Genomic DNA, 20,050 nt, shown 5'->3' with positions numbered 1-20,050 from the left:
CCGAGCGGAGTTCTGGCCTTTGATTGATCTGGCTACTGTTCGTTTTCACGGTTTATTGCTGATGAGTTATTGAAAATCGAAACCAAAACATAAGTCACAGTAGTCGGATAATAATTGGGATTATTTGCGGCGTGATGAGCCTGAAAGGGGGATAATCAGTGATGAGTGGTGAGTGGTTATGGGAAACGATTTTAATGAGAGCATAATCTAAGAAGGATTTTACTTCCAGTGGTTGTTTTTCTTAAAAATATAATTCAAAACTGCCAGAACCGCCATTATTGCGGTGCTTAAAAATACCTTTTATTTCCTGTATCCAACCAAGAAAACTTGGAAAATTCTTTGATTCCTTTCCGCTCGATTTGAGTCGCATTTAAATGCAAGTAATTCCGGCTCCGGGATGCCACCCCCTTCGGACGGGGCTTCTGATTCCCGGAAGGGGCGGATAAGAAAACCGCTAACTCACGGCTGGTCAACCACCAGAAAACAGAACCGGAGACGGCCGAGGAAATTGCGGCATTCCCCGGGCCAGCAAGACCCAGGGAAACCCAGGAAAACCCAGGAAAACCCGACCTGTGGTCAGGCCGTCTCTCGCCGCCTCCAGGCACAAATGGAAATCTTACAAATACGAATAAATAATACTTATAGTGGGGCAGGGGGCGACACGGGATGAAACTGCGCTTGAAACAACGAAATAATGCCTCATTTTTTCTTATCGCCGCAATAAAGCTGAATAAACGCTTCATTTCCATTTGTCTCGCAAGTGAATCGCCTTTAGCCAACTTCAGAGTGGCCGCGTCACTTTGGTGGAAGGGGGCTGTCCGGGGTTCTGTTCTGGCCGGCCACCCAGTTGGCTGGCCACATCAGAAGGTACACCACCAGGCAATGGGGAGTTTTATGAAGGAAAAAAAAAGTAAAAATCTAGAAAAAAAATAAAAATAAAAACCGTTTACACGCCAAGCTCAAGTTGCGTTCCGCCGTTGTTATTTTCTTCTCGGGCCCTTTTGCAATTTTTCCTGTTCTAGGTTCGTCTCTCCTTCATCGTCGCCGTTTTCTTGTTTTTCACTTCTTGAAGCGGCATTTTTATCGCTTGGCAAGTTCTGCTTATTTTAAACACGAACAGCAACAACCAACTCCGAGAGCAACAACAACCGGCGGCGAAAAAAATTATATTCATTGTGGAAAAAAAAGATTGGAAAAAGAGAAAAAGCAAAAGTCACTTCCGGTATGCCAAAAGAAAAACGCGAAAAGTCTACTGGCACTGAAAAAAGAGTATGGGACTTGGGGAATAAAATGGGGAAACACTACTGGTCCAAAGTTGAAGAAGTTTTAATTCATTCTTAAAAAGAAAATGTAGTATATTTCAGTCAGCATATAAGGAATGATATAATATCCATATGGCAGATCACATAATCTTTCCTGATTATTGCATTAGCCAGCTTGATTACAGCACTTAGAAAATGTACAAGTTCCTCTAAATACTTCCTACTTTATAATTACGTAGTCTGATTCCCATTTTAATAGCTTCTCACCAATTAACTTGTGTGTTTTATTCTACAAGTTTCATAGCTCTTGACGCAAACCACTTCATTTAAAACAAACAACAACACCAGAAAACTATTTAAAAATGCTATAAATCTTTGGTCGATGAAATGGCCGGCAACTTTGTTGCCACTGAACACAAATTGGTTAATTGATAATGGCTAAGCAATTTATACCCTAACTGTAGGAAAGTATACTACGTTTTTGATCAATAGAACAAAACATTTTTGGTAGTTGGTAGTTAAAAACATGCAAAAATTATCTGGAGTATTACTTTATATATCATAATTTCATATAAGATTTTGTATAATTTATCAGAAAAGTGTATTTGTTTAGTACTTCCTTGTAGTTGGAGCTCAGGCTTGTTGGGTAATCAACAAGTTTTAGTTTCTATTTAGTTTTAGTTAGTGGCTGCCACTGTGTTTTCCACTCTGTCCGTGTTTAGGCTGCCGGGCCTGTCGCAAATGCAAATTAATTAACGACAGCCGCAGCGGCCGCTTTAATTGCCGTTCCGACAACATGGCGTATGCGTGATGCCGCTGCCCGATAATTGAATTTCATCGGCGTTCGCATGCGTTCAACTTGAAAACGTTGAGTTGCAGCTGGTGGAGAGCAGGATGGTGGAGATGGAGTTCCTGGTGGAGCTGGTAGAGCTAGTGGAGCTGGTGGATCTGGTGGTGGTGTAGCCTTCAATTTGCCACGAGCGCCGCCTTCTCGAAATGAGTTATGGCCATTGGACCCGGTGGATCGCAATGGCAGTAAAAATACGCATATTTTCCCCGCCAGCAGTGTGTAAATTTGTCCCCTACAATATGTTTATGTTGTTGTGGCTGCTGCTGTTCAGGTTGTACAAGTTAGTGGTTACTGCTGCCGTTTGGTTGGCTCTGCTCTTTGCTATGTTCCTGGCCGATATTAACCCTCGAGCCGAAATCTTGAGACATAAATCATTTAAATCACTGGAACATGCATCTGCCTGGCCTGCCTGAGTTTGGCTCGCCCCGAAGCCCCGGGACCTTGTTCTATGGCAAAGACATTAAATAAATCGCCTGCTGCCAAATGTTTCACATACGAATTTGCCTAAGCAACTCCGTTTTTGCCAAAGTTTTGCATTTTGTCTTGCCACCCGTCAAAGTTTTCCCGCACCCTCCACTTTTCCAGTTTGCCAGCGGTTGGGGTCTTCTCCCTACGTGGGTTGTGTCAAATGCATGTGTAGCTGTAGCCTCGGATGGGTAGCTCCGGATGGGGCATTACATTCAGGTGGCGACACATGCTAAATGTCACATAGTTCCTTGGGGCAAACATAAACGTATTTACGTATGCATGACATACAGACATATTCGTTTGGATTATTTATGCAAAGCCCGGACTTTATTCCAGGGGGGTGCAAGTCAATTTAGATGGGGCATACATCATGCCAGTTACAACTTATTGATGACAAGATTATGAGAATGATTGGAAGCGATTATTAAATTATTCCAGCGAGTGCAGTTTAATTGGCAATGTGTCCTGGATCGTTTAATTGAACAATTATAGAGCTAAGATCCTTGGCAGGCCAAAAAACAATAAACAAAATATCTATTACAATAATTTTCTATTCTATTCGAATTACTCAACATCTCAACATCAAATATCTGTCCTCCTGAAAAATATGTCTGTCAATGCCATTCGATAAATCTGGGAGAGATGAAACAAAAGGTGGAAAAAAAGGAGAAGATACAACATTTGAAGGCATGCCACAGTGCACTGGATGCGAAGGATGCGCATTTCCTTAATTGAAACCGTTTAAATTGCAATTAATCACCCGGCGGCGAGGACGGCACGAATGTTGCACAGTTGTTGCCGAGTGGCGCAGCGAATTCCCCACAGCCGCCGGAGGTGGGGGAGTAGAGGGATGCCCACCATGGGGCAGGGGGATGAGTGTGGATTCCATGCCTGAATTACTGTCACCGCAGTGACTAATTTTTATCCTTTACTTTTTAGCCAGAAGCCCAGAGTCTTTGTTTTAATTTGTAGCAAACCGGTGGAGCAAAAGTTGTGGTAGCCGTTTAATCGCTTTCGACATGCAGATTTAAGTTTTCTCTGGGCTGGAAAATGGGATGATGGGAAAAATGGAGGAGGGTAGGGGGAGGATAGGCGTTTTGATAAGTGAAAATATGGGCGACAACCACCGTGCCAGGTTGGGCGGATGATCCTGCAGACACACTCAGAAAAACATACCCTGAACTTAGAGCTCAAAAAATATATTTTCTATTCCTTTCTGCTCTTTCAGTTTTATTTTTGAATCTCATAAGAATGATTAACAGAGATAGAACTAAAAACATGTTAAAATTTTTTGAAACTTCAAACACTATTCACCCTTTTTTGAGTGCAACATCCAGAGCGAGCTTGGCCCGATACAGCACCAACCCCAAACCCCGGAGAACTCCGCCGGACGCACGCACCGGATACGGGCTGCGGATGAAGGTGTGGGCGGGTCTGCGGAACTGGGTGGGGGTGTGGCTCCTTTTTTTTAAGTGGAAATAAATTAAAAATGGGTGGCATCGTCCTGGCTCCGAGTCTCGACCGCGTCTGCCACACGCGTCGTCGACGACGCTGTCGGCTTGGCTTTCGGCTTTTTGGAAGGTAAAACTTTTGGATAAAACAGTTGAACTTCAAAATGTGAATTTGATTAGGATATTTGCATAAAATTCTGTTTCTGCGCCAAGTACACAGCCACCCAGCCCAGCCCTCCGCATCCATCCACACACCCTCCAACCAAGTTGGCCATAAAAAAAAGTCCTCACCACACAGGGGAGTGTTCCACACTGAGTTGGAGCGTATGTTCGCTGCCGGAAACGGAAGTATATAAGTCAACCTAGATTTGGTTTAGTAGCAGTTATGCTGATACCAAGGACAAATGGCCTTTCAGTCAGAAACTTGTCGAAAGCTGGAGGTAAACGCTTTAAGGAGTGCATAATTTAAACTTCTAGAAGTAGGTTGGATTTAAGAAGGTGGGAAGATCATGTAAAATGTGTAGCTGTTAAGCATAGAAATAGAAGTCCTCTTTAATGTGAATATATTTCTTAAATTTCCCGAGCTATGTAGTTGTAGGAGTTATCACCATTTAACCCTCTGTACAAGCCCACTCCTAATGCAATCCTTACGAGACTCTTCTTCAGATAATGACCCTTTTATCGCTGGATTATCCCGCCTCATAAACGCGCCCACCCCGGTGCGTCACAATTAGTCTTGGCCGTAACTGCAGCTAATAGTTTCGTAAATAGTTTTGGCCAATATTTACATGAGTTGCCTTCTGACGCGGCTGCGTGTTGGTTTTGTTCCTTTTGTCTTTTGGTTTCATTGTGAAAATATTTGTCTTCAAATGGGCCATTGTCTCTGGCCGCTCATCTTGCCTGCCCTGCGGGGAGGGCACTTGGAAAAATATCTAGGTAGAGTTGTGTTTAGAAACACAAGTCTATTCTTATAATTATAATAAAGTTGATGGTATTTTTGTTCAGTGCACACGCATCCGTCGCCCATCGCTGACATGCGTCTGTCTTTCGCTCGACGTCTTGCTGGCCATCCGCTTGCTGGCCATATCTTGGCTGTCTCTGTCTGCGTCTGTATCTGTATCTATGTATCTTTGTATCTATGTGTCCCTGCGTTTTTCTTCTGATGTCTGGCTTACAAAACGTGTTCATTACAATCCGCCGCTTGCCGCTTGGCGCTGCTTCTGCTGCAGCCGCAGCCGCTGCCGCCGATCGGCCAAATGTGTCAGAGCTGAAACGTCATGATTAATGATGCAAACATGTGGGCCCGTCTCCGACTCCGACCACGATTCCCAATCCGGCCTCGAGTCCGGCTACGTCTACGGCTTGAATGCGTTTAGAGGGCAGAGACAAAAACAGCCCGGGGATAGGGCAGGGCTTGGGAACGAGAATGGGACTTGGAATGAGAATGAGAATGGGACTGAGACTGGGATGGGGACTGAGACCGGGAATGGTAACATTTTATCAAGGTAAATTAGAAGACGAGACACCCAAAATGTAAACATCGAACTGGGCAACACTTGGACATTAGGCGAAATTAGAAATTAATCCTGCCACTGCACCACAGATGGAGATACTTCCCAGGGCAGAGGGTGTTTCGGGGTCTGTGTCCGAAGGTCTTTGTGTGGGGAGTGTTTTTTTTTTCTCTTACTTTTTTTTGGAGGCGGAACTTTAGAGGTCAGGCAAAATTAATGGGAAATCCTCATGACTGACAAGTTGGAGTAATAGCGCATAGACATGTCGTAGATGATCTATTCGGTGGAGAAGAGCAATCGAGGAAGTCCCAAATTATATTGCAAGAAGGATAAAAATCATTAAACAAAGGAAATGGATAGTCTTATCAAAATCATTGAACTCAAAGCTGAAAATCCTAACTAACTCCCTCAAAAAAATAACAAAAGAACAAAGTCCTCCTACCATTATCCAAATAAATCATAATTTTTAGTGTGCATTTTTAAAAATGAAGGATATGCATTTTATGGCATGTTTAGTTAGTTACCGATTTGGCTGATAAGCCCCGAGGAGAACAGACCCTGCGTGACACATGTCCTTGCAGCGTGTGGGTGTTGGTTGTGTCCTGTGGCCCACCAATGGCTGGCCAATTACAAAGCGACAATGCCCTGACCTCCACTTTTCTCCAAAAAGACCCACACTGGCACACACACCACTCACAACATAGTGGTTACCGTTTTGTGGCTCGGCAGGAGCTCTGAGAGGGTTGCTGGTGGGTGGGGGCAGGGTGGGTTGAGCAAGCGATACAATAATTGCCCTGGGCCAGGGCCACCGACCGCCGACCGCCGACCGCCGCCAGTCCTCAGCCGTCATTGTTGCGACTCTATGGGAATTATGTACACTTGAAGAAATAGTTTTCTTAAAACTTTTTTGCAGAAAATTTGTTTCAGAAGGCGCTTTACTACTGTAGTTTTAAGACTCAGTTCTAATGGCTTATATTTCCCAAAATATTCCGAGTAACACGTTGAAACTTTCCTCAAATTCAATTGTTAATAAAAAGCTTATTAATAAAAATATATTAAAACCTTAAACCTTTATCATTTAATTTTGGTCTTGGTTAGGAAGGCCTTCTATAAAAGCTTTAGTTTTTATTGAAAAAATGAATATGACCATTCCTTATCCCTCATAATATTAGATATGAATTAAAAAAAGAAGTAATACTTGATACATGAATATTTTTAGCCAGTATTTTTTCAGTGTAAAAATGTGAAAAAAAAAAGAACGAAGAAAAGGCAAGAGCCACAAGAAGCACTCTCTAAAAAAGCCGCCATGGCGGTCATTCATTCATACTCGTGCATATGGCCGGTGCTTTGCAAGCACACACACACACACACGCACACACATACTTATACCCCACCAGTAAGGCCCACACACACTCCTATACAGCGATACACCGATAGGACGAACAAGTCATGCAATGGTCAGGTCGGGAACCTGACATGTTCTTTTCGATCAGACAACGACCACCACCAAAAAGCGAAAAAAAAATGAAAATACAAGGTGGGGAAGGAAAGGTGGCCAGTGTTTGTCATTGTGGGTATTCGTGCAAGTGTTGTCCGAGTGTGCCAGTGTGTGTGTGTGTGTGTGGAGTACCTCAATCATGTAATTATTTCCTCCGCAGCCCACAAAGCACAAAGGGAGTAAAAGAGAAAGAGGAGGGTGGTGTGCCAGAGTGTGTGCTGGTGTGTGTGTGTGTGAGGGTCAAACTTAAACTGGTAGCGTGTTTCGTACTCTCTCCCTTTTCAGTAAACAACCAACAAAAAACAAAAAACACAAGCAAGATTGGTCTATATATATTTCTTAAATTATATGTACACAAAAACGCACACACACACTCACACCTCATACCTGACGGTATAAAAAACTGTTCGTGTTTTGTTACTCAATTTAATTCAGGTAAAATTTGTATTTTTTTTTTTGTATTTCTGCGGCCGTGTTTCTTTTCAACGCTGCTCGCTGATGTCTTCCCTTGCCCACAAAACCCGAAAAACACAAAACAAACCTAAACTTTGGTCACGAACACGAAAAAGCGACGTTTCCGCTGAAACCGTCTCCAAAATGGTCGCCGCTTGATTGGCTCGGTTTTTTATTTTGTTTGTCGGGTTTTATGCTCGATTTCAGGGTCTACTCTAGATGATTTCGATCCACAAAATGGTCGTCACAGATCTCTGGCAGATCTTTTCCGCAGAAGCCCAATAATTATTTGGCTAAGCAAATTTTCAAGGGAAATTGTTATACAATAATTATTAAAAACCCCATTCCCATCATTCGTTTTGCGGTTTGGCACAAAATAAATTATTATTTTTTTTCTTTGGTAGGCTGGACCGAAATTTGTATAATACGATTTAATCAGGCTGCTGCGATGCGGTTTTCGGCTTTAAATAATTAATTACCTCGAAGAATCCCTCATAACGAATGCAAACTGTGCCTCGATTTATTGTAGTTTTAGGCCAATTGGAGAATGTTATGGGTTGTGGTTGCGCAATGAGTGAAGAATAATTATTCGGCTGGCACTACTTACTTATGGAGTTATCACCTGCAATGAGAAAACAAATGACAATTTTACATTAAATTGTAGGAAACTAAAGAGAGATTGTATACTAAATGTATTTAATATAAGCTAAAAGCTCTTAACACCCTTTAATACTGACATTAAACAGTCAACCCATAAAGTGCCTATTGAGGTGTGTAAATATTTAAGACAGAGCACCCCATAATCTCCATTCACCTGGAAGGAACATACTTGGTTGCCGGCAAGTCGATGCACTCTGTCAAAATATTGCAGCATCGTGTTGCTTTATGATTTTTTGTTAACAAACTTATACGAAGTCTTTTAAGCCCTAATGTATGGCCAAGAGTATATGCACACTGCCAAGTACGGCCAAGAAACTTTCTTTCTTGAAGTTGGCTTGTATCGAGAGTGGAAAATAATTAACCCCAAAGTTTGGTAAGCGGAAGTTTCCCAGGCGTTTGGACTTGGCCAGCACATGGAGCACGTAACGAGCGGTCAAGTGGCGACCATCCAGCCATCTTTTTGTTTGGCCCCAATCTTGTCCTGGACGGCAACTTCGTAATTGAGAAGTTTCGATGGCTCACAATAAGGAAGGACCCAGCCCGGCATGTCTCAAGGAAGTGCAGGACTTCCCTCCGCAGTCTATTATGCGAAAAAGGGTGGGGCCCGAGAAGCAAAGGGGTTGGATTACGACGATGATGTTGGGTAAAGGCAAATAAAATCATGCTGTCGGAAATAATAGCGTCTAGCCTCGAACTTAATTCCTACAGGGTTAAGATACAGACTGCTCCCCGGCCACCCGATCCACTCGCAACTTGCAAGCCAAGTTTATGCAGTTTCATAAGCAATATTTGATACTTTCCGTTCAGCAGCAGCATCTGCGTGATTAGCAAATATTTTTGTTTGATAATCAGCGAACATTCCCATTTCTACATGCAGCTGCTGTAGCCAAGCTCATGAATATGACTGAGCACTTTGCTGGCCATTTCGAATATTTTTCAATTAAAGATGGAACTGGCTTTAGCCGATGGAGTTGATGCTACATCCGGTTAAAGATTGCTCCTTGTTGGATTTATTCATTCAATATTTTGTATTGAAGTCTAGCAGTCTTTGCATTCTAGACAGACACTTTCTATTTAATTTTAAAACCATTCACCTAATTGGATTGATTGTTGTGTGCTATCCACCCATCTCCCAAAAGTATTTCAGTTTAAAGTTTCTTTTTGGTGGAGCTCCGATCTCAAGTTCGATTCAAGGCAACGCCTTGGACAGTTTTCGGAGCAATACCACTCCGTATTGCCATTTCCATTTGGGGGCTGCTCAGGGGCAGACTCGGCCCTGACTGACAGGGAGTAGGTGTGACCGGGCTACTCATTCATTCTGACAGTTTTCCCACCCACTCTCGCACACGAAACGCAATTTGTTGGATTGTGGGCAGTGCCCCTCGAGCAGCAGAGGTATGAATACACTTGGATGAAAACAAGGTTTTAGTAACTTTCAATACATTTTTAGATTTCTAAAAAAAAGAGATTTGTCGAGCGGTTTTGTCAGTGTACTGTAACCACCACTTTTAAAGGGGATACAGGTTTGCTTGTGGCGCCAAAAAGCATTTCTCGCAGGTCGCAAGTCGCGTGTCTCTGGGCTTTCATTTCATTTCTCTCAACATTTTTCTGTTTTTTTGTTTCTCGGCTCTTGCAACTAATTTTCATTTCCAACAGAGTGCACCTTTCGCCGGCAGACTGTCGGCTGGAAGGCCCGGCCTCTCAGAGGAGTTGGCGGGTTGGAGCCGCGGAAATCTTATTAAAAAGTGAACAGAGTGCGATAAAATTGAATTTGCATTCGAAAGCCATTAACCGCAGCAGTCACTCAGCCTGCTATCCCCCATTCTTTTTCTAAAGAATTCTCAAAAAATCACCAAAGAATATAGAGCTAACGGCTGAGTCCTTGAACTCAGCTTTAATAGGAAGTCAAATTCAGAAATATTTTGCCATCAAAGGAAATTATTATTTTGCGCACATTTCGCTGACAGCTGGTGGCTATAAAAATCTATACGTGATATAGAGATATCAATAATTATTCTATATATGCGCTGGGCAATAATCATGAGAGCTTTCACCCGGCTGGAAAAATATTATTTTAATTGCATATCAATTTCACGCTCTTTTGCCTTCACAACACGACCCAGAACGCTCCACACTCCACACCTCCTTTCAATCAGCAGCGAAGCAACAAATTGTTCGGAAAATCATTTGGCCAATGATCTGAACGATGCGTTTATAATAATCACCACCCACCTGCCTGCCACTCTCCGTTGGCCCTCACCTTGAGCCACCAATTTCGAATTAAAGCCATACGATTTGGGCCTATTATAAAGCCGGGAAGCAGGGAACCATGTTGCCACATACGCTCTGGCCCCGTTTTACCTCTTCATGTTATGGGGCTCTATTGGTTCATAATTGTGCCACTTATTGCTATTTTTGTGGCATATTACACCAAACCCGTTCAGCCCCGTTCTGTTCCATTTATGTGACTTGAATAAAAGAGTTGTAATTGCCAAATGATGCGTAGTATTTCAGGGATATAGGAATTAAACACCTGGTTCAATAGAACGTGGATATTTTTTAAATAAATAGGTAAAGTGCTGGAGTAGCCTTCTTTAAATGGGGGATCTATCAGATGTAGAACCAATCGATCAACAAGCCAAGCAGATTGACATAATTATTGCTCTTTGGATTGCTCAGCTCATCGCATGTCAATTAAAATCACGATTTTCAATGCAAATCAATCAAGGACTTTTGGACTTTGGCTCGGATACGCTAAGCAGTGAAGTCAACCACCAAACAACAATTGATGTATTGCCCAGTGGACCTGGTCGGGCATGAGATGATCAAAAAGGTGGAGAGTGAATGAGATTTGCTTTTTTGGCAAACATGTCACACCGTTTACAGATGACAAATTCATTTTTAACACGACACAAAAGTGAAAACCGAATAGGGGAAGGGAGATATGTTTATGTACAGAAGTCCCTGGTATATAATCATCGAAAAGCTCACAATGAGACATTGCATGGCAGTTTTCCCAGAGAGGCGCTTATGTGGTCTGTCCGACATTTGACTGTGACCTCCCCCTCGTCCTGGGCCAGTATCCTGCCGATATAACATGTGAACCTAGTGGCTGTATCTCTCTGTCTGATGGATAGCACAGATACAAAATTAAAGATTCTCCCTCGGTCTGTCTGCTATTAAACGGAAGCTTAGCCCGAAAAAGGTCAAGTCCAAAATGATGGATGATGTCTTAGCACTCACTCTCTCATATCCCAAGCAGCAGCAGCATCCCCAAGTGACATCTCTCTCGCTTTCCGCCCCGGTCGGGACCTTTTTGGGGTTGCAAGGCCATAATACTTTCCGATACTTGCAGTCCTTATCACAGGTAGCTAACGTAATATCCGCTGCAGAATAACGCTCCCGCTTGTCAAACCGCTTCATTATCTGGCCACTCATCGCATAAATAATAACTGCCAGGCAATGCTCAACAAGCCGCAAATTAAAAACTACAAGAAGCACTAAAAAACAAGATGGGAAAATTCTTGAAAATTTACGAGCACCGGAATCACGTGTCAACCACGCGCGTTCTCGGCTTCAGTTTCAGTTTCAGTTTCATCCAACCCCAGCCAACTCTCATCGCACCTCTCCCTCTGCGATGGAACCAAACCCATCCCAAAGAGATCCTGACTGCCGAGCACCGGGACGGGGACTAGGACGAGGTGGAGTTTCCGCAGCTGTAGATATGATGCATGACTCGGCGGAAAGCGGTGTCGTTGCCGGTGTTCCTGCCCTTCGTCCTTAAGGATTCACGTGCTAAGCGTATGCGAATTTAAATCTTTTTGCCTCTGCCACCGAATTTGAATAAAAGGACCGAACGGGCCAAAGAAATCCTTTGGCCCCGGCGGTTCGCTATTTGAATATAAAAACCCGAGGGAAGTCAACAGTCGATGACAAACAGAAAATCCATTTTCACACAAACATTAGTTTTATTTAAATCACACACAAACGCACACACATCCCGGGGTTATCGGGGTTAACCGAGGGTTGGGTTATCATGTGAGCCTGTGACTCGGAGAGTGAGTGTGTGTGTGTGACTTCCTCCTTGCATGTCCTTGTTGACTTTTCACGCTCTTTTAAATGCCGTTAAATATTTTAACGTTATGGCTTGTTGCTGAAACCTCTTGAAGCTATTGGTAACATTAATCACATTTAAACATTGTTGTTTTACATATTCATGTAAATGGTTCTAATAGTGTTAAGGGTGTTGAGGGTTAAGGTACTTACAACACATTGTATTTTATGCAAACCAATATTTAATCCAATATGCCTTTTTCCAGCCTTTCCTTCTTAAAGAGTCTCAAGAACCCTTCTGTTATTAAAGCCCTATTAGACCAAGGAAACTCCATGATATAACCCAGTAGTCCGGAACCAGAATCCGTAACCCGCAATCGGTGCATGCGTGATGATAATTTATGGCATTCTCCACCGTCTGGGCCTATTTTTTTACATTTTTACAGTCATTTGTCTTTGGCAACACCCTCGTCTGAACCTGGCCAGTAATTACGGCAGTTCGCCTGGCTCATTGATAAGTAAAACTGTATTTTATGCAAAAACTTGGTAATTTATTAATTTATTATAGTGGTTAGGGTGCATCCCCCGCCACCACAAGCCCTCAGGTCCAACTGCGTTTTCACTGAAACGGAATGCAATGCGATTAACGGCGAGTTATTCAGTTGGAGGAGGAGTACGATTGGGGTACGGGATGAAATAGGTGTACTTCCCCTACTTATGATAGCACTAATGCCAACAACTTAGCCCGGTCTTTGAGATAACAAGCTATTTTTATGACCGAAAATCCAATTCAAATGTTTACAAATCGCTTAAACTGGGCTCCCAGGGCTGATGAGAAGGAGGGCCTCTTAAAAAAAGACATAAAAATAAATCGCGTACAAATTGAAAATAATTTCAGATCTGATTTTATTCTGGTACGAGGACGAGGACGAGGACGACTATGAGAGAGAAACTGGACAGAGATGTCTTCGTCGAAATTGCGGACAGGCGGGTCAACCACAACGGGGGGTGGTGGTCGTGTCAGTGGGAGGAGAATGGAATGGAGTCCCTTCCATTCCACTAAGTACACAAGAATGGAGCGTAAAAAATTTTTATCGTCGCGGTTTTTACGGAATGTGATCCGCGGCGATTAAGTGCGCGGCTTTTGTGTCATTGTCATGCCGTCGTCCTGGCCACAAGGGGTGGGGGTGAAGCGCCAGAAGGGGGTGGGTGGCCATGGCAGTTTATTTGCAGGGGGAGTCCTCCCTCTAAAGTCCTGTAATGTATTCAAATTTTTCCAAGGCGAGGCCAGAGTGTCAGTGCATTCATTTCATAAAATGCTTTTCGCTCTTCCACTTTTCCCCAGTTTCCACTTTTTTTCATTCCAGTTTTTTTTTTAATTTAATCGCGGACAAATATTTTCATTTTTACTGAAACGCTTTTAGCTAAATGAGTGGAAATAAAATTAAATCGATATTGGTTAACTTCAAACTTTTTAAGGGAAACCCCAAAATGACCAATTGGGGAAAGTCAAAGGAGAACCAAGTAGAGGGGGAATATCCTAATGAAGAGACTTGATTTGCTTAAATGATTATTTCCTCTTTGAATGTATTAAATTACCAAACTTTACAACAAACGCCATTGATTTTTAATAAAAATACATGGACAGTCTTCGCTTATTTTAAAGCTTTTTATTTTCCCAGAATTTCTATTTTATTTACCGTAGGAAAGTAACCTCAAACATTAACGATTTAATCCCCTTTTCGCTTTAAATATAATGACAAATAAGTTCGCAGATAAAGAAACCGAAAAAAGCCACCCAAAAAAATGTGGTAGAAAATAATAATCTTAAAATTTACTTTGCCCAGCCGCTGGCTCAAGCTTAACTAATCGTAACAGATTTTTTCACAGTCATGTTGGAAAGGCAGAAGGAAGGTTCCACCAAAAAAAAATGAAAGAAAAATATGGAAAACCCTTCGGGGCGTAAACGTCTGCTTGGCATTATCCTGGCTGCGGCCTGCCAATTAGAACCCTTTGTTAGCCAGGCCCAAGACGCCAAGACGCACTTATCTCCATAAAAAAGTCGTAACAATTAATTGAGAAGCCCCAAAAAAAGGGCTACCTATTTGGCCAAGTCCTGACTTGACGCTGGCCCTGGAAATTTTTCATCGTTTGACGCGCAATTAGTGCTAAAAAATTATTTGACGACCGCCAATTAATTTAATGCTCAGCGACATGATTTCAAGTTCATCGCATTCGCGATTTACCTTTTCAGAGGCACTTGGGCGAAGGAGTTTTTCTGGTTAAGTGGGCTTTAAAAAAGTTTTAACAGGATTTGGGTAAGGGTTTCTTATCTGCAAGGTAATTATTTTCAATGATATATTTTTGATTGGGGTTAAGACTTTTTCAGGTCTTATAACTATATCCATAAGTGATCATATGACAAGTCTATTAATGTCAAGCACACCATGACGATAAATCAATAATCTAATGCTTGATCCATTTGATATGCCTGGGAATCTGGTCCTAGCTTTCTGATTATCCTGTGCTCTCCCCTGGCTTTGGCACTCGCTTTGGATTCGTTTTGAATGAATTCAACTGTAAAGGTTAAAATTATAAATGTGCAAATGACTCATCATAAATAAAATTAATAAAAGGCACCGCGAACCTGGCCCCATCCTCCGCGTTGCTCTGACCCCGGCAGACTGCGGACCTGGGACCTTCATTGAGAAAAAGTACAACGCATCAACATAAATATTATGATAAATGGTTTGTTATAATCGTAATCCTCGGGGGGTAAGTTTCGAGTCGTGCCGCACGCATTTTTTATGCCTTTCCACCCTTCCACCCCCTCCGCGACCCACAATCGCCAGCCAGGAGCAGGATGAACTGCGTTGGTCCTCAATGGAGCAACATATGGTCGCGTGGGGAGGGTGGGGACTGGATTGGATTGGACTGGAGTGGATGATACAGATGGCGCTGCCAATGGATTGCCGCCTTTCAATAGACGGGGCCAACAAAGTCAAATTGTTTTTTATTGGTTTACCCCCCAGCCGGTTTTTGGGGGAAATCTCCACTCACTTAAAGCACTTCACTCTTCCTGCTGAGATCCTTGCAAGTATCTCGCAGATACTTTCCGCAAACATGTTGCACGACAATTAAAAACTTTTCTTGCAGTTCATTACGCCTAATTATCACTTCTTGTTTCCCAGCGGAAATTTTATTGCCTCCGTTCTGTGTGTTTATTACAACCAGCCTAACAAAACAATTTCGGAGCAAAACCCCCATTCCCATGGACCATTTAACTCCAATCCACATGAAGCTCCGTGCAACGTATTAAAATTCAGAATGCGTTGCAAACAATTTGCGGCAGAGGACGAGTGTTTCCAAGAAATCTGGGCTTTGATTATGATTACTGGATAGAGAAAGTATTTAATAATGGAGCTCCATAGCGGAGGATTAAAATAATCATTTTCATTTTGATACAACTGGCATTTGTTGACTCCCACGATGCGATCTTTATTTTTTCTCTCTCTGGGGAGCTCGTTGAAAAGAGCCAGCCGGAGAATCATTTAGATCGGCTACCACTTGACAAGGAATTAATTTGACAACATTAACAAATTAAACTGTTAAACCAACACAGACCCACAGCCACTTCGCACACACCGAGATAAACAAACGGTCGCCTGGACAGACGTTTACAACATCATTTGTAATCCATATCGCTCAGCATGTCGTCGTCCCTTCCGTCGTTGCCTTTCCCTTTCCCTTCCCCACCCACTCAGCTCGGCGCAGTCCAGATCCCAGGGAACCCAGTGTGTGTATATCCTATATGGGCGAGAAAGATGTATTGACCCTTCAATGGGATACAGTGTCGGCACTTCGGAATGCTTCACGCTATTTATTGGCTCACTTTCTCTCTGGGAGACCAGGGATCCGGCGAACCGGAGACCAGACCCGGACACCCGGAGGAGGACTTTTCTGCTCTCTCCCCTCGGGGGAATTCCTGGGCCAGCACTGGCCACGTGTTGGGATTTGGCGGTTAAACACACACTTACACACTGTTTTCAGGGGATTAGTGCTGCTCATTTGTCAGCAGGATGTGTGGTGGAGGAGTGTGTGGTCAATATTAATTGGCATTGTATTAGTTTAAGTCAGTGCTGAGAATCCCACAAGCATTTGCATTTAAGAAGTGCTGGAGAAGGTGATATTTCAGCTGGAATAGGTATAGAAATCTTTGAGATATCTGAAATATTTTTAAGCCTCAGCAGAAAGGACTACTGCTCTCCATGTGTCAGATAAGGAAGTGATTAATTGAAAACCATCCTCCCCCTTGCAGGCTAGCTCCTCTCAAGGCCCCTGAATTTTTATGATATCCCTGGGCGAGTGAATGGAGAAATGGCGAACGGGAGGACACTGCTTTAAAATGGTGCACCAGCTACAGACACGAAATATGAACGTATTTGCTGTGCCACAACATCACTTTAGGCCCTGCAGGCTTGCAATTGCAACGTGCAACACGGCATTCCCTCGTCTGCGTGCACTCCCCCCTCAATCGAAGGCACAGAAAAAAAGGGGGACAGGAAAAAATATTTTGACAAATGAACCCAAATAACAGGTTGCAATCGCTCAGAGGGGCGAAAGGAAAGGGGTTTGGTTTTCGAAGGGGAACTGGAATACCGGGCCCTGCAACCTGGACAGGAAAACGTATGGCCGGACAACCTTGATACCTCATTTATTTTAAATGCGGCTGCCTCGATCCCTGGCCCAGCTGTAGTTTTCTTACTTTTATTTTATTTATTATTATTTTTTTTTTACTTTTCTCGTGGCTTTTCGTATTTCTTATTTCTTGCGCAAATGAAATCGACACATTCGAGCCGAGCCAGCGAAGGGAAATAAATGAAACATTTCCAGAGAGTGGGTCTGGTCTGGCTGGGTCCGCTCTGCTCTCGAAAATTGTTACAAATGATCGCAAATAACAGATCTTTGCCGGCACCAGACCGAGCTGTCCATCAAAGGAGCCGAACCTTCCCAAGTGCGTGATCGAGTGGGAAAGGGATGGGTGTTCGGGCGGTCGGGGATAGCGTTCTGGGTTCTCCTCCGGACGGGAAGTTGCGAAGGCGCCGCCATGCTGCGCCTCATTTGATGCAAGGTAAATTGCATTGATTTCTTGATTAATGACAGTTTCGTATATCATTGTGTGCACAGCAAAAAAAAGTTTGATTTTACATCAATTTTAGATTCTAAGAGTTACGATTTAAAAACAAATGCTAGAGAAATTATAAAAAATACTTCCACAAAAAATATTCCTTATCTTTCTTTTCTTAATCTTATAATCATGTTTAACTATTTTTTTCTTAGTGTACTATATCGTTATGAACTTACTCTGATTGTTGTTGTTGCTGCTCTTGCGGGATGTCTTCTTTTCTTTCATCCAAGGATACTCAGGCACCGAGTCCATGCCGTCCGGCGTTTGAGGGACAACGCCAACCGGATATCCGACCCCGACATTGACATTAACATTGACGCCCACTCCGCCGATGGCGCCGGAGCCAACAGGTGTTCCGATTTTGGGACTCTCCGGGCTCAAATGATTGAGGAACTCGGCCATCGACGGCTGCGAATTGATGAATCCGCCCTCGGTGGCGGCCATCCAATAGGCCGTGTCCGCGGCCCGTTTATCACAGTTCGGAGCCATCTTGTTGACCAGCATCACCGCCGGCACTGGTGGTGCCCCCTGCTGGCCGACCCCGGGCTGGCCCACACCCACCACACCACCCACGACGGCAGCACCGCCACCGACAACACCGCAACCACCACCCACCGGCAGCGAGGTCTGGCCTGTTTGCACCTGCAGCGGATTGAGGGGCGACTCCGACTTAATTTGCGTACCCATCGCGCTTGTGTCCAGAGTGGTGCAAACCTCCTGCATGGCTTTCTTACTTTTGTAACTTTTTTTTTAGGTTTTTTTGTTTTGGTTTGTTGATTTTAAGTTATTTTAAATATTAAGGAATTTGGCGACCTGCAATAAAGAAGAAGCTATTATCAATAGCAGACTTGAAAAACTTAATTTAAAAAGCTTTTTCTGAGGATTTCTTGAACGGTTTTACTTGGACTGTAATATTATATGTTCTACAAAATATATATTTAATGAAAAAAACACTAGTTTTAAAAACTTGTGGGTTATAAGTCAATCAAAAAGTTTAAAACAAAGCACGGGATATTCGAATTATTGTATATTAACTTGATTTTTAAATGATCTTGACAGGTGCGATTACAGAAAATATAACAGGTACAACAGGTATTAAATATAACCTTCTAAAACCAATAACTTTCTTTGAAGATCTTTTATTTAATTCACATTACAAAGTATAGAAAAACTATTAAGTTTAATTTATGAAGTAACATTTTTTATTTCGGATTTATAATCATAAAATGGAACCAACAAATGGAACCAATATACTATAATATTTTGGGAAGAAACTATTTGTTATATTTTTTTAATAAACTAAAATCATTGCCTACCATTTTCTCTTGATCGAGAAGTTTACACGTTCAAAGTTTTAGTTTTTGTTTGTTTGTTTTTTTGTGGAGAATTGAGAACTATTGTCAGCACTTGGTCACAATTTTCACTATTGTCTGCACTTGGTCACAATTAATGAGGTGGCTTAACCCTTCGTATTTGTATTTTTTGTTGTTGGCTTTTAACCGGCACAACTTTCGCGATGCGGGCTTTGCGTAGAACTTTAGTGTGTCACGGGTTATCTCTGGGCCGCGTAAAGAGGCGACAACCGCGACGGCAACCAGGCAGCTCCGCACAGATATGAACACAAATATGGCCACCGTTGTGTTTACTCAACCATCAAGTGCTGCGAGCGACGACAGTTTGGGGTTCGCGTTGCTCTTTTCAGTTCAACACACACCTTTTGGCAGCCATGGCGACGCGGAAAGGCCAAAACAGAACGTCAGAGCGGCAAAGTGGCAGAATGGTAGAATGGCAGAAATGCGCTGCACTTACAACCACCAGAGGCGGCAACTACAATGTGGCGATAATGCCAGTCACAAGTACGCGCTGTACCACGGTGCGTATGCGTAATGTGTAGAGTTTGTAGAGTTGCTGCGATCGTTGCAATGGCCACACACGCATACACCTACACCTACACCGCTATTGCAATTTGTCCGAGATAGTTTTCTCCACTCACACACACACATACACACACGCACAGTCACTTAGGCGCCAGCTGTCTCTTTCTGGCCCTCTGCTAGCTGGAGGTGCGCAGAACCGGTTTTTCTTGAGGTGTTTTTATTCGATTGCACCAATTATTGTTGTTGCACTTTGAGTTCCAGCTTGGACAATTTTTAAGTTTTATATTCAAATATTATTTCATAGAATTTTATATTATTTTGTTAAATATTCTTAGTGTTTTGCCAACGAGTAGCGATTTTTGGGAAGAGCGAGACGGAGAGCTTCTTGAGAGCTTCGTGCGGGCCCGAGAGCTGGAGACCAACCAACAACCATTCCATCCAATAGCACCGAACGCACTGAACGCGCTGCCTCTGGGATTTTGGACCCGTTCGCAAGGAGTGGCCAAAGCGACAGCCACCGCATCCATCACATGTTATTTTTTTTTTTGCCGCCCGGCCGACACATGCGCCGTAGGCGGCTGGAAACTGGTTACTATGGCCATTACTCCTGGCCATTCAGGAGGGTGGAGTTCACGCACACAGGCGCACAACTCTCCGAGCCGCTGATTGGCCAAACGGGCCAGCGTTTTGTATCTTTGCGGTCGTGTCGCTGCGTGGCTTTTGTATCTTTGGCTGTCATTTCCGCAGCGGTTTCTTTTGCCACTGCTGGTGCTGCTCTT

At 43.2% G+C, this 20,050-nt stretch overlaps 1 protein-coding gene across 1 annotated transcript; it reads right to left on the bottom strand.

Annotated features, from left to right (window-relative positions):
• Positions 1 to 7,860: 7,860 nt before the first annotated feature.
• LOC123257725 (homeotic protein proboscipedia-like) lies at positions 7,861 to 19,763 on the bottom strand. Its single transcript, XM_044717652.1, has 3 exons — positions 18,711 to 19,763; positions 17,571 to 18,207; positions 7,861 to 8,115 (listed from the first exon to the last, which is right to left on the bottom strand). Exons 2-3 carry the CDS (start codon positions 18,115 to 18,117, stop codon positions 8,093 to 8,095), a joined length of 570 nt encoding a protein of 189 aa, XP_044573587.1. The 5' UTR covers positions 18,118 to 18,207; positions 18,711 to 19,763; the 3' UTR covers positions 7,861 to 8,092.
• Between the last annotated feature and the right edge of the window lie 287 nt (positions 19,764 to 20,050).

Source organism: Drosophila ananassae, chromosome 2L, assembly GCF_017639315.1.
Source record: "Drosophila ananassae strain 14024-0371.13 chromosome 2L, ASM1763931v2, whole genome shotgun sequence".
In the NCBI taxonomy this organism is placed as follows: Eukaryota; Metazoa; Arthropoda; class Insecta; order Diptera; family Drosophilidae; genus Drosophila; species Drosophila ananassae.
Note: the sequence above shows the minus strand (reverse complement) of the source record. Positions and strands in the feature narration are given on the sequence as shown.